Source organism: Microcaecilia unicolor, chromosome 11 (genome assembly GCF_901765095.1).
Source record: "Microcaecilia unicolor chromosome 11, aMicUni1.1, whole genome shotgun sequence".
NCBI lineage: Eukaryota > Metazoa > Chordata > Amphibia > Gymnophiona > Siphonopidae > Microcaecilia > Microcaecilia unicolor.
In genome coordinates this window covers 26084709-26100196 of record NC_044041.1, presented here as the reverse complement: position 1 = coordinate 26100196, position 15488 = coordinate 26084709, and the positions used below count along the sequence as shown (strand labels likewise).

General features: G+C 39.8%; 1 protein-coding gene across 5 annotated transcripts in view; it reads right to left on the bottom strand.

Annotated features, from left to right (window-relative positions):
* Positions 1-15488, bottom strand: part of GIT2 (GIT ArfGAP 2) — a 121956-nt gene that overhangs the window by 39534 nt on the left and 66934 nt on the right. For 3 of the 5 annotated variants that reach the window (XM_030217921.1, XM_030217920.1, XM_030217922.1), the window contains 2 exons: positions 11093-11242; positions 6086-6331 (listed from right to left, as the gene is read on the bottom strand). The exons of 1 other annotated variant lie outside the window; for it this stretch is intronic. In XM_030217921.1, the coding sequence (XP_030073781.1) occupies positions 6086-6331; positions 11093-11242 (396 nt within the window). The remainder of the gene's footprint in view (positions 1-6085; positions 6332-11092; positions 11243-15488) is intronic. One more of the 5 variants, XM_030217923.1, reaches the window with a different exon arrangement.

The following is a 15488-nucleotide window of genomic DNA, read 5'->3' as shown; positions in this document are numbered from 1 at the left end:
AATTGCTGGAACCTTTAGTTGCCGATAGCACTGAGAAGCACGAATTTGCCTCATTACGTTGTATAGTATTGGAACAAGTTGCTGTTAGTGATCGTCGTGGCAACTGCGACAGAAGGAACAGCAGTGGATTTTCTTTTCACAGAGTGTGGCCTCTGGTGGTCTGAATATGGCAATCGAGTGGAAAGCTTTTTTGCTATTGGTGATGTGGATTGCCGACGTCATGCCACTGTTAAACGTTGGGGTTGTTGAAGTTTCCCGCAGCCATTTTGACTTCTGTTGTTGGAAGAGGAGAGATGTTCTAGTCTACTATTTTCTCCTGAAGACACTGAGTGGTGAAATGGGGTACACCGGTCAGGATTTTGTCTGCAGCTGAAGGATTTGGAACTTTGCTTTGCTGAGAATGAGTACATTTTCAACATATTTGGTGGTCCTGTGCAAAAATACAGGCCTTCTGGGGAAATGTTGCTGCAAAGATAGCAGCCCACACGGGGAAGCCATTCCTGTGCGAACCTCAATGGTGTGTCTGCTTGGACTGGGTAATAGACGAGGAGCTAAGTGGCAGAGCCGGTTTAAAAGAATGTGTCTAGCAGCAGCAAAGAGCGTCATACCAAGGCATTGGAAGCAATTAGAGGCGCCCTCGGAAGAAGACTGGCTTTTAAAGCTATCTTTGATCGGTGAAATGGAGAAACTTACGGACAAGAGATTGGGACGTTATAGTGAATCCTCAGAGTTATGGACTCAATATCGGAACTTAACCCAAATTACATAAAACCAAATGTATAAATTGCTCGATGGGGGGAGGGGGGAAGGGATTTTTTGACTGTGTCAGTGATTGATTGTTTGATAAGTACTATGTTTGCTACTATAAAAATAAACATTAAAAAAAAAAAAGAAAAAAAAAAAGAGAATGAGTACATTTTCAAACTATCACAATTTGAACTGATGTCTGTTTGACTTGCTGTTTCTTGACTGACTTACTCTGAGTAAAATTAATTATTTATACTTGATGTAAAGCCAAGGAATGATAAATAAGAACTGTTTTCAATACTGTATTAAGTGGAGTTTTTTTTCTGACCAATGATTGATAGTGTCCCTAGTGAGACGCCATTGGTTGTACCGGTGGCAGGGACTGACTTAAGTTGATCGAGGTCTTTTTTTCTCCACTATTTTTTTTTTTAAAGAAAACCTGGTGGTTAATTTCTGGCTTTTCATTGGAAGGAAGTGGTTTGCTTGTTTTGTAACTTGTTTTTGGTCTACTTCCCCCTTGGTTTTTCTATTGATAATTGTAGTAACCCAATCTGTAGCTGAGAATCTAAGAAATGATCAAAGAGAGACAAAAATGCATCTAGGCCTAATATTCTCTCTTTAAAAGTTCCTAATCCTCCCTCCCCAATATAGTGAATTGATGTAGGATCATAATTATACACCAAGTAGGAGGAAGCCGGCTAGGCACCAATTATTAAATATTCAGAGTTATATCACCATAGACATCCCTATAAAAAGTATAACTTGAAATTGTTGTTCTGGGTACAAGAAACTGCTTGACCTACAGTAGCTATAATGTTAATATATAAGACTTTTATAAAACATATAAAAAGCAGCAGATGTTAAGTCAGTCAAAACTCAGTAATATAACCTGAGAGGATAATGGAGATCACCATGTACTGCTATTGTTGATATTAAGACAGCCATGGTTAAAAACCAGTTTGACTTCCAGCTGTAGCAAATGGTCTTTATCTCGGGTCTTGCCACGTGTAGCGAGTTGGACATCCGAGGTTTGCGCTGCAGGCACCCTTTACCTGTGCTGGCATGCTGCCATTTTGGGCAAGGTTTGATCCTAGACAGAACAGCAGATGGTGGGACCGAGGAAGCTAAACAAAAAGTTGTATTTAAGAGCAACTGAGCCTCTTCTAGGGCAGACCTGTAGAAGTTTATCATTATGGTAGAATGCTAAGGCAAACGGGTGTCATTTGTAGCCTGTGCCCTTCTCTCAAGTACTGCATGAGGGGCTAGAATTCTCCATGGCGTTTTAACGCTTTTGCTGCAAAGTCTTAATAAAGTTCTAACTCATACGAGTCACATACAAGGTGCTTCTTTGCACATGCTTTGGCCAATATAGTCTCTGAGGGGCACTTTTACTACGGAGTGTAGGCGCCTACGTGCGTCAAATTGGAACTACCACCCGGCTACCGTGTGCCCCGGGCAGTAATTCCATTTTTGACGTGCGTCCAAAACACGCGGTAGAAAATATTTTCTATTTTCTCCCGTGTGGTGGTTACCCAGCAGTAATCGGCAGTTTACACGCACTAACGATTACCGCCCGGTTAGCACATGAAACCTTACCGCTAACTCAATGGATGGCAGTAAGGTCTCAGGCTGAAAATGGACGCATGCTGGTTTTAATTTTGACGCACATCCATTTTCAGCCTCAAAAAAAGGCCTTTTTTCAGGTGTGCTGAAAAATTGACCTGCGCGTGTCCAAAACATGCAACTACACCAGAACAGGCCATTTTTTTAGAGCGCCTTAGTAAAAGGGCCCTAGAGTTTGAAATCAGCAACACATGCTACATTTTCCTTTGGGCCATTAGGAGTACTCCAGCCAAGGGCCAGGTGTGTATGTATGTAAATGGAGGAGTAGCCTAGTGGTTAGAGCAGTGGACCTTGATCCTGGGGAACTGAGTTCGATTCCCACTGCAGCTCCTTCTGACTCTGGGCAAGTCACTTAACCCTCCATTGCCCCTGGTACAAAATCAGTACCTGAATATATATAAACCGCTTTGAATGTAGTTGCAAAAAACCTCAGAAAGGTGGTATATCAAGTCACAATTCCCTTTCCTTATGTTCTCTGGTCTTTGGAGAGTAGTATAGAGGTGATTTTAACCACAGCTTAGCAGTCGATATATTCTACTCCCTCAGGTATTCCACAGATTTGAAGGTTGCAGCGCCTGCTGCGGTTCTCTAAATCTTTGAGTTTTATTTATAAAGTCTTTTTTTTATGCTCCTATAGCTGAGTCTAAGCTAATTAAATCTTCAGCGTGCTCATCTAGGCGACCCTCTGCCTCCTCTACTGGATGTCCAAGCGCCATTATCTCACCTTGAAGGTCGGCCGTGAGGGTAGCTAGCTCAATGCGTACTGCCCCAATGTCTGCTTTGATTTCATACAGGAGGGTGCAAAATTCTACCAAGGATCCAATGGCCTCCTCACCTTCTGGCTGGTTCACTTCTGAGGTAGGTTGTAATGCTCCTTCAGTGTTAGGCACATACATTGTTGTTTGCCCCGGTACTACGTTCGCCATCTTGTCCTTTACTCGGGACTCCAGGGCCCCTGGCCAATATGCAAAAATCATCAAGTCCAGATGGCCCTGGCCAGGCTGAGACATTAAGAGCAGAAAGCGTTAAACCTTATTCCAAGGGTTTTGGAGGCCAGAGATTCGTGATGATAGAGATGTGCTAAAGATAGCTTATGGCTGGTGCTGAGCCCCGAGGTCAAGCGGCCATCTAGCTCTGTGATGTCACTTCCCTCCCTTGTTTGCCCTGGTACTACGGTTACCATCTTGTCCTTTACTTGGGACTCCAGGGCTCCTGGCTGATATGCAAAAATCATTGTCCAGATGGCCCTGGCCAGGTTGAGACATATTAAGAGCAGCAAGCGTTAAACCTTATTCCAAGGTTTTTGGGGGCTAGAGATTCGTGATGATAGGGATGTGCTAGATAGCTTATTGCTGGTGCTGAGCCCTGACCTCAAGCGGCCATCTAGCTGTGTGATGTCACTTCCCTTCCTTGTATAGAATATCTTTCATTGAAAAATAAGATGTACATCAGGAAAGAGGCTCCCAGTTCTGGTCCAAAAACTGCCCAACTTTCTACCTTTCTCCTTACACTAGGATAGCTCTTCTCTACCTTGCAAACATTACCTCTTTAGGGAACACAAAACAAATTTTGTATTGCACATGGATATAAGTCACAGCGTCACTGGTTAACGTACCACTCATTGCATCATTCTTGAATAAATGATTTTTAATGACATAAAAGATGTTGCTTTACTTCATGCATTTTACAAGGTACGATTTTTGCAACCTTTGCAAGACTCCACCTCGTTGTACATGTATTGCTTTCTCTCCGACATGTTCTACATTACTATACACAAGGAATCTCTGGGAGTAAGGAAAAAGGACAGAAATGCCAATGACTGGTTAGGGTCTGTGGAGCACGAGCTAGGCAAACTGGAAGGGCCTTATAACACTGATTGTTAATGCTTATTTTTATTTTTAAAAAAAAGTTATTAACGTTTTGATGAACTCTAAGACAAATAATGACAATTTAAAATATATGATCATGTCCATAAAACAAAGGCAGCATACAGATTGGATCAAACATGCACACTTATTATAGTGAGGAAAATGGTCCGAACACCCCCCCCCTTTTTACAAAGCAACATAGCTCATTCACTTTAAATGGGCTGTGTCAGCATTACCGCACCAGCAGCCGCTAGCATGGCTTTGTAAAAGGCGGGGGAGGTAAGTTTGCTACAAGATTATTAAAAATGTACGCCTAACGTGTTTTTGCTATGCTTCTTTCCACAGATTGCCAAAATAATAGATCTACAGATATTTTCCGATTTATACCTTTGAAAGCCAAGTGATTGCTTTAAATATGTACCACTTAACTATTCTCCACTTTATATATATATATGAAAAGCTACTGAATAAACATAGGGCCTGATCCACCAAGCTCTTTTTTACCCATTGTCCTTCTCCAAACACACAGAAAAAAACCTTAGTAAACCAGGACCACAATGGCTATAAAGGAATGGCCACTGTTGGAAACAGGACACTGGGGCCTCTTGGTCTGATCCAGCAGGGCAACTCTTCTTGTTAAAAATGTTTTATCTTGTTGCAATTTTCACACACCATAGATTTTAATTCATATCTTGTTAACTGCAGCATTATGTACTTCTATGAATATTCACGTCTTTACTTTTCTTATGAGATTACATTTGCATATGTGTATATGAACCAGAATAACTCCGATTGGGAAGCTCAAGACTAATACTTGATTGCTTTTCTCAGCTACGCAGATGCACAGCTAAGTTAGCCGGTACACAATAAAATAAAAATCAAAGCATATGCTAAAGGGAAACAACTTTTTTCACCATTCATATTTTGCAGTTCTTTTACTACATTACTTGTTCTTCATTTTAGAAATCTAAAAGCATTTTCAGACATGTTAATACAGCAAAAACAGCTAATCTTTTCATTGTTTACTTATTCAGAAAGCAGTTGGTTAGTAGACCACACACCACCACCCCTCCCCTTCCTCATTAAGAGGGTCTTTTACTAAGGTGTGCTCATGTTTTAGGCACACTCTAAAACTGTGGGCGTGCTAAACGTTAGAGATGCAAATGCATTCCTATAGATGATCTTGTAGGTTTGTGTTGGTTAAATTTTGGGGCTCAGCAACTATGTCTCTCCTTACACAGTCCCAACGTTTTATCAGTTAAGTAAGGTCTACTGCATAACCTCCTTTCCCTTTCCTTGGCTTTGCTGCTGGACTGGGGTGGTCGTCCTCGGCGATGTTAGCTGCTGGTCATCTATTCTGCGGCTGCTTTGTGCTTGGAGAGTGCGGCACGTTGAAGGGGCCCCGTTTCCTCCTGGATCGCCGATTCCAGCCGTTGGCCATCACCCGCATTCCTGTCCTGTTCGCAGGATCTGTTTACCTGCCTTAATGTGTCTCAGCGAGTCAAGACCTGATTTTGGACTCCTTACTTTCTCTTCTTTTTGTTTTCTTTTCCTTGCCTACTTATTTAAATATTGTATTTATATTCCCTTCTTCCTCCGTTCCCTCTACCCTCTCTACTGTCAATGTAATTGTTTCTTTAGTTCATTGTAAGCCGCATAGAGGCTGCTTTATGTGGTAAAAAGCGGGGTATAAATGATCTAAATAATGTTTAGCGTGCCCACAATTTTAGTGGGCGCCAAAAAGGCGAGCATACCTTAGTAAAAGACGCCCTAAGCAAGCAAGCAAGCTTGGATTGTAGCAGAAAGGCAGATATACAAAGAGAAGAAGCATCAGCAGGTTTACTTACGTATAGTGGAAAGGGCTGAAGTCTCGCTATGCTCTCTTCTGGACAGGTGACCTCTCCCATGGGGAGGTAGGGTTTTTGAACTGATCCAGTCTCATACATAGACATGGGCCTGCTAGCCCGTGCTGATGGCCGCCGCTTTAAAGCATGGTTGGAGGGATCTGTATATTCAGAACCAGATTGGATCTGATATATATTGGTTGTGGCCTGCCTCCTGAGGGTCGTATTTTCACTCTGCAGTGTTTGAAGCTGAAAGAAATTTTCAGTGGATTTTTCTCTTTTTAATAGAAAAAAGCTTCAAAAGCAGATTATGCAAATAAATCTTGTCTACCAGCTTTACTAATCAAACATAAGGTCTAGCTGGATAAACAGTGGCTGGAAAAACAAATTAAAGTGGCAAAAATATTTCTATCGTCCTTTAAATATGACTATTTGCATACAGTAAACTAATAGATCCTCAAGTCTGACAATTGTAGAATTTTTAATTCATTACAGGCTCTTAAATGTAAAATAATTGGTTTGGCAATTTGAAATTTTTTTTTTAATACAGCTGCCGCAAAATTATAAATTTTAACATACTGTACACCGCTGAGTACTTTTGGATCGTGCACTTTATAAAGGTTTTAAATAAATAAATAATCTGTGCTTGGCACAATACATGTGTTGCAGGAAATGGAGGACTGGAATATAAACTTATCTTTCCATTAATAAAAAAACAAGACAGGTAGGTTGTTTAAATTGCCCAAAAGGCAGACTGAATGGATACAGTACAATGAAAAATACAGGTGCTTTGCAAAGCAAGGAGAGACAGTTGCAGCTAAGGTTCAGAAAAAGCTTATGTTGGCTATTGCTTTCTAACAAGCTAACGAGAAATGAGGGTTTCAAGCTTTGACATAATATTTTTCAATAATCAAAATGCAGCAACAATATCAAATCTTATGTTTCATGGATCAGTAATGCTTTGCTATATTAACATATCAGAAAATATTAACACATCAGAAAAATAAACGTAGGCAATCTGGCACTTCTAAATCTTCCTTTCCGACAAGGCATGAGTGGCCACTTTCACACAGTTGCCAATCTTGCAGTTAAGGCAGAAAAATTCAACCTTTTCCCTCTCATTTGACTTGGCACCTTCAATAAATGCCACTGCAGACCATGATAGCCTAGTGGTCCCTAAACCGGTCCTGGGGGTTCCCCAACCAGTCAGGGTAACAGGATATCCACAATAAATATTCATGAGAGATATGCATGCAGTGGAGACAGTGAATGCAGATCTCTCATGAATATTCACTGTAGATATCCTAAAAACCTGACTGGCTAGGGAGCCCCCAGGACGGAATTGGAAACCAATAGCCTAGTCTGTCTCAATGCAGAACTGTCAGAATCTAGACTTTGCCTCATCTCACTTGAAAATCAGATGTTTTTTTCTTTTCTTTTTGCAAAGATGATCTTGTAGGTTTGTGTTGGTTAAATTTGGGGGCTCAGCATAGAACTATGTCTCTCCTTACACAGTCCCAACGTTTTATCAGTTAAGTGAGGTCTACTGCATAACCTCCTTTCCAAGTTGATCTTCTATGACATCTAGTAACATACATAGTAGATGACGGCAGTAAAAGACCTGCACGGTCCATCCAGTCTGCCCAAGAAGATAAATTCATATGTGATACTTTTTTATTTGTAATGTCCTCTTCAGTGCACAGACCGTATAAGTCTGGCCAGCCCTATCCCCGCCTCCCAACCACCAACCCCGCCTCCTTCTTCTAACTCAGTTGCACTGTAATTCCATTTATGTTTGACAGCAGGGGGAAATTTAATAGAGTATCTGCATGTAACGGATATCGTGTTGAAAAATAATCCAACATCAAGAGAAGTCGCTCTTTTTCTTTAGCTGGCGTCTTTGAGGGGGTCTGTTACTTGACTTTTGGAAACTGATTGCATCCCCTCACAGTGGGGCCCTTTTACTAAGGCGCACCTAAACGTGGTCTGCGTTGGTGTAGGCGTATGTTTTAGATACACAGAGGTCAATTTTTCAGCACACCTGTAAAAAAAAAAAAAAAAAAAAAAAAAAAAAAAGCATTTTTGTGTGGCCAAAAATGGACGTGCGGCAAAATTAAAACCAGCGTGTGTCCATTTTCAGCCTGAGACCTTACCACCACCCACTGACTTAGCGGTAAGGTGTCACGCGCTAACCAGGTGGTAAGCGGCCAGCGTGCGTAAACTGCCGATTACCGCTGGGTAAGCGCCATACGGTAGAAAATAGAAATATATATTTTCTACCTTGTGTTTTGGGTACATGTCAAAAATAGAATTACCGCCCGGGGCATGCGGTAGCCGGGCAGTAGTTCCAATTAAGCACGCACTGCCTTAGTAAAAGGGCCCCTGTGTTTGCTCTTGTTGCCTTCTTCCTGAGGTGCCTGGTCTTTCTCCCTATTCACCTGCTAATGGTGCCATTAGTGAGCAGCTGGTTTTTAAGTTACTGTGGGAGAACTTACCACCACCTATTTGGCAGGCAGTAAAGGCTTTTGCATTATCCATGTGTTAACCAGTTACTGCATCTACATTACTTGCACTGATTAGTGCAGAAATGCCCACTCCCTGCCTGACACACCCCTTAAACATACAAAAAAAAATTTAGCGTGTGGTTAGCACATGTACATTCAAAAATTACCTCGTGATGGTGTAGTGCATCCCCACGATAGTTTATATTTTGCTGCATTATGTGCATGTTAGCATGTAACGCGGCTTAGTAAAAGGACTCCTACATGAATTCCTAAATTCCATGGTCATTAGTAGCACTTTCCCCTGGACTCTATATATGGTGCCTAGATTCCACGCAGAGATATGCATGTATCTTAATTGATGGGAACAAGGTAATCAGCGTTTTTAATAGCATTTGCAACAATGAGCACCAATTGGCAATAATTACAATTTATGCGCAGAAATTGTTAAGCGTATTCTATAAAGAACTGCGCCTAAATTGCAAAGTGTGCAGTTCAAAATAAACATGCATAGCTTAAAAGGGTTGTGTTTATGGGCATTTCGTGGGCGTTCCAAAATTTCTGTGCGTAATTACAGAATACAAGTCAGTGTGCCTAGATCTACGCGCATGGATTTACACCAGGTTTTTATTGGCATAAATGAACACGCGTAGACTTAGGCGACAAGTTATCGACTAACCATATTCTACATATTGCGCCTAAATTTTAAAAATAAGCTTAGCTCCGCGTGGATTTTTTTATGCACCATATATAGAATCTTCCCCCGTTATGGCCAGATCACTTTTGCCCTTCTAGTTCTTCCTCAGTGCCACCACAAATCCTTTACCACAAGCCCTAAATGCAAATGAAAATTCTATTTATCGAAAACGCTTGAGTATTCCAAATTTTGCAATAAAAAAAAAAAAAAAGAAATAGTTTATTTGTTGTATCCCACATTTGTCCACCTATTTGCAGGCTCAATGTGGCTTACATTGTTCCGTAAAGGCGATCGCCATTTCCAGAATGAGAAATACAAAGTGGTATTGCATTAAAGTTCTTAAGTGGCAGAGTAGATTAAGCAGTCAAGTATAGAGAATTCATTTTTGGGATGAGAAATAAAGTGGTATAGCGTTAAAGTTCATTATTGACAAAGTAAATGAGGTATTCAAGTATAGCGAGTTTGTTTTGTCCAAGTTTTGTTGTCTGGTGTTTAGGATGGAACATAGTGGTATGCCTTATTGAACAGATTGGTTTTTAGTGATTTCTCGGAAGTTTATTAGGTCGTGCATTCCATAGTTGCGTGCTTATGCAGCTGGGGTAGTGGAGATTCAGGAATGTGCGTGCTGATCTTTTTGTGTTTCTGGTTGGTTAAGTCTATGAGGTCTGACATGTAGACCGGGGCCTCGCCATGGATGATTTTATAAACCAGAGTGCAAATTTTGAACGTAATACATTAAGTGGGAGCCAGTGTAGTTTTTCTTTTAGGGGTTTGGTGCTTTTGTATTTCGTTTTTCCAAATATGAGTCTGGCTGCAGTGTTTTGGGCAGTTTGGAGTTTCTTAATGATTTGTTCTTTGCATCCGGCATAGATTGCATTGCAGTAATCTAGGTGACTTAGCACCATCGATTGTACCAGGCTGCGGAATATTTCCCTTGGGAAGAAAGGTTTTACCCTTGAGTTTCCACATAATTCTGTCTTATTTAAATATTTCAAACCTATTCAATTAGAAGACACTTTTCTCATCGTCAAAGTGATGCCTTTCCCAGGGATCCTTGAACATAAAAAATATGTTCACAATCCCCAAAACCCCAGATGAGTCATAAAGCATCATTTTAATGACAAACATTGTGCCTGCTACTAACCATATAATCTACTGAGAACAAAATCATTCCACTATAAAAAGACAGCCAACCACCATTCTGGGGTTTCAAGAATACATTCTAAATATCTGACAAGACAGAACAATGTGTCCCTATGTGAAACACAGATAAAACGGAGATGATTTTAGCTACTTGACACACTTTACTATAGTGTACCATTTGTTTTTGACTTTTAGCTTATTTTCTTAATATCCTTTTTTTCTTAGTCAATTATTATTATTTTTTTTATTATTTGTTACATTTATATCCCACATTTTCCCACCTATTTGTAGGCTCAATGTGGCCTTCATAGTACCGGAGACGGGTTACAGACTCCGGTGTAAACAAATACATAGTGATGTTGTGGTAAGATAAAGTTCATGTGGCACAGCCACACTAGGGAATCCGTACAACGGAAGGCTTGTGTTATGTCCATTACGTTCTTGAGTTTTGTTGTGTTGCAGAGATCAGGCGTTTATGTTGGATCGGTAGGGTATGCCTTTTTAAAACAGGTTAGTTTTTAGTGTTTTCCAGAAGTTTGCAAACAAGTCAGAACGGTTTACAATAAATAAATTAACTTCTGAAACCAAAAGGTGTAGGGAAACATATTAAAAACAAGTCTACTGAAATAAGATTCTAAAATTAAAACTCAAAACTGTATTTTCTTTTACCTTTTTCTGCATGATTCTTAGCTCATCACTCAAGTTGTTATTCACCTTCATCAGTTGCTGTATCTTTGCTTCAGAAGCCATTAAAGCATTTTTAACATCCAGAAACTCTTGGATGGTGATGGATCCATCTGACAAGTCTGAATCCATGCTCTAGAAATAAAGACTGTTTCACAAGAAAGGTCTACACATATCAAAAATAACTTTCTTCTCTCCAAAGAGCAGCATTTAAAGTTTAACCGCCCTAATGGGTCCCTTTTTACTTATATAAAACAAAAAGTGAGGAGAGTGAATAAGGATACCAAAAAATATTTATTCACATGAAAAATACAAAATAATATAATCTGCATTAAAAATGACCCGACACGGCCGTGTTTCGGCCCTAAGGCCTGCCTCAGGGGTCTTTATAACCTGAATAGAACGATAAAACAAATGAAGGATATTGTTACAAATATATCATAGTCATGAATGTGATGAGTAAAACAACAGACACCAGCCAAATATACAGCATAACTGAACTAACGAACAAACGGAAAATTATCTGTGATTCAATCTAACAACATAACATTGGATAAGAAAGGCGAATATATGTGTAAAGTCTAAGAAAGTCTCTTTTTTATACAAATTTTTTTTTTTAACAATTATGGATTGTTAGAGCACATGGATTATACTTTAAAAATTACATCAATCTGTTAAAATGAACATTGGGTTTATATGCAGGCTGTAAAAGAATGGAAAAATGTGTGTTATTTATATAATTAAAATTAAAAAATTGAAAAATGTATGTTATTTGTATACCGTATTTTTCGGACTATAAGACGCACCTAGGTTTTAGAGGAGGGAAATAGGAAAAAAAAAAATTTTCCTCTTTCCCTCCTCTAAAACCTAGGTGCTCCGGTGCGTCTTGTCCGGGTTTTGGACCTCCGTCCCGTACTTACAGGATTCCGTGTTCCCTGGTGGTCTAGTGACGTCGGGGCAGGAAAGAGCCCCCTCTTTCCTGCCCATCGCGCTGCTCTCCGTGCTTTTGAATCTCGCCGAGACCGTCGGAAAGCATTGAGAAGCACGGAGAGCAGCGCGATGGGCAGGAAAGAGGGGGCTCTTTCCTGCCCCGACGTCACTAGACCACCAGGGAACATGGAATCCTGTAAGTACGGAAAGGAGGTCAAAAAACGCTACCTTCGGACTATAAGACGCACCCCCCATTTTCCTCCCAAATTTTGGGGGAAAAAAGTGCGTCTTATAGTCCGAAAAATACGGTAATTAAAAAATTAGAAGTATATGGATTAATATATGGGTATATGTGTTTAGTTAAATGAATATGAAAATATTTGTACATTTATAGTAAACATATATAAGTCTAGAGAAATCATGACAATTTTTAATGCAGATTATATTATTTTGTATTTTTCATGTGAATAAATATTTTTTGGTATCCTTATTCACTCTCCTCACTCTTTGTTTTATATCTCACGGTTCCGTGAGGGTTTTTACCTCCTTTTTTGTTTCGGTTTCCCTTTTTACTTAACCATGGAAAAATTGCCCGTTAGAACAGATTAATGTGGGATTTTACTGCGTGGTAGTTGCAAATTTAACAGCACCTACTGGAGGTGCTCCCTGAACTTTTCAATACAGGTCCCATGTTAAAAGTTCCCTTAACTGCTACCTCAGTACGTGCTACTGCGGAACCAATTGGCGCCTTCTATTTAGGAGACGCTAACTGCTTTATTCTATAAAGGTTATGCCCCTAAATTTATAAGCATACTCTACTTTCCTAAATTACTAGCATAATCTATTTTGGAACATAGAGTATGTTTGTAATTTAGGAGCATAAGTTTAGGAGCATAAATTTTAAGAGCGTAAATTTAGGAGCATAACCTTTATAGAATAAGGCCATAAGCGGTCCCGTCCTTAACTGCGTTACTCTGCATACAGCGTGAACTGATGAAACCTTTCCACACCCATTCTCCATCCAGCTACCTTCTTCGCAAACAAATGCTATTAACGCACAGAAGTTTAACAGTTTAAAACAAATTGATAGACCACCCTTTTTGCAAACAAGTCAGAATGGTTTACAATAAATAAAATCTCAGATAGAAAAGGACGCCAATAATAAAAGTAAAACAATTCATTCCAAAAACATACAACCAATATCCAATCATCATCCTCTGCAGGTCATCTGCCCAGAAAAGCTGTTACGTTTGTGTATTAGCTGTTACTGTGCGGTTTAATAAAAGGGCCCCAAATGTGACTTGTTAAAAACTACTAGAATTGGGACCACTCCTTTCATACACTATTAAAAACAAAAAAATGAAATCATGCATAACATTTAGGGGGAAAAAAAAAAAAGCACAGATTAAACTTTTGTTCAGTTGGTCCAAGTTTACTTTTATACTTCCAAAGTTGAAAACAATATCCCTGGATACCTATAAATGGAGAGTCATGACACTAGGTTCCTAGCCCTAGTTCCAACTTAGCTTGAGACTCAAAGATGAAGAGAAAACTGCTGGTAAAAAAAAAAAAAAATCATTACTTTAAGAGACTATATAAAAACGTTAAAATGATTCAAAAACACCCCTGTGATTGTTTTGTAAGGGATGTCTTAAGACTTTTACGCACAAATGTCTCTCAACAATTCTATAATTTAATCCAAGACTTGAACATCCTACTGTAGTAAGGGCCCTATTTATTAAGCCGCACCAGCATGCGTTGAAAGCCATGCGAACAATGGTTGTGTTAGAAGATGTTTAAGGTGGCAAATTAGTGCACATTAATAGAGAAATTCCAGTTAGTGAGCATGGAATGAGCAGGGACCTTGCCTTGCATTTAATATGCTGTAGATGCCTGAATTTAACTGCTAAGGACATAAGTATTACCATACTGGGAAAGACCAAAGGTCCATCAAGCCCAGCATCCTGTTTCCAACAGTGGCCAATCCAGGTCACAAATACCTGGCAAGATTCCAAAAAAGTACAAAACATTCTATACTGCTTATCCCAGAAAGTGCATTTTCCCCAAGTCCATTAACAATGCTCTATGGACTTTTCCTTTAGAAAGCAGTCCAGACCTTTTTTAAACTCGGCAAAGCTAACCACTTTTACCGCATTCTCTGTCAACGAATTCCAGAGTTTAATTACACGTTGAGTGAAGAAAAATTTTCTACGATTCATTTTAAATTTAATACATTGTAGCTTTATCGCATGCCCCCTAGTCCTAGTATTTTTGGAAAGCATAAACAGACGCTTCACATCTACCTGTTCAACTCCACTCATTATTTTATAGACCTCTATATCTCCCCCCCTCAGCCGCCTTTTCTCCAAGCTGAAGAGCCCTAGCTGCTTTAGCCTTTCCTCATAGGGAAGTCATTCTATCCCCTTTATCATTTTCATCACCCTTCCCTGCACCTTTTCTAATTCCACTATATCTTTTTTGAGATGCGGCGACCAGAATTGAACACAATATTTGAGGTGCGGTCGCACCATGGAGCGATACAAAGGCATTAAAGCATCCTCATTTTTATTTTCCATTCCTTTCCTAATAATACCTAATATTCTATTTGCTTTCTTAGCTGCAGCAGCATACTGAGCAGAAGGTTTCAACGTATCATCAATGACAACACCTAGATCCCTTTCTTGGTCTGTGACTCCTAACGTGGAACCTTGCATGACGTAGCTATCATTTGGGTTCCTTTTTCCCACATGCATCACTTTGCACTTGCTCACATTAAACGTCATCTGCCATTCAGACGCCCAGTCTCCAAGTAACGTAAGGTCCTCTTGTAATTTTTCACAATCCTCCCGCGATTTGACTTTGAATAACTTTGTGTCATCAGCAAATTTAATTACCTCACTAGTTACTCCCATCTCTAGGTCATTTATAAATATGTTAAAAAGCAGCGGTCCCAGCACAGACCCCTGGGGAACCCCACTAACTACCCTAATCCATTGAGAATACTGACCATTTAACCCTACTCTCTTTTCTATCTTTTAACCAGCTTTTAATCCACAATAGAACACTACCTCCTATCCCATGACTCTCCAATTTCCTCTGGAGTCTTTCATGAGGTACTTTGTCAAACGTCTTCTGAAAATCCAGATACACAATATCAACCAGCTCACCTTTATCCACGTTTCTTCACCCCTTCAAAGAAATGTAGTAAATTGGTGAGGCAAGATTTCCCTTCACTAAATTCATGTTGACTTTGTCTCATTAATCCATGCTTTTGAATACGCTCTGTAATTTTGTTCTTAATAATAGTCTCTATCATTTTGCCCGGCACAGACGTCAGACTCACCCAGTCTATAATTTCCCGGATCTCCTCTGGAACGTTTTTTTAAAAACGGCGTTACATTGGCCACCCTCCAATCTTCCGGTACCACGCTCGATTTTAAGGATAAATTAC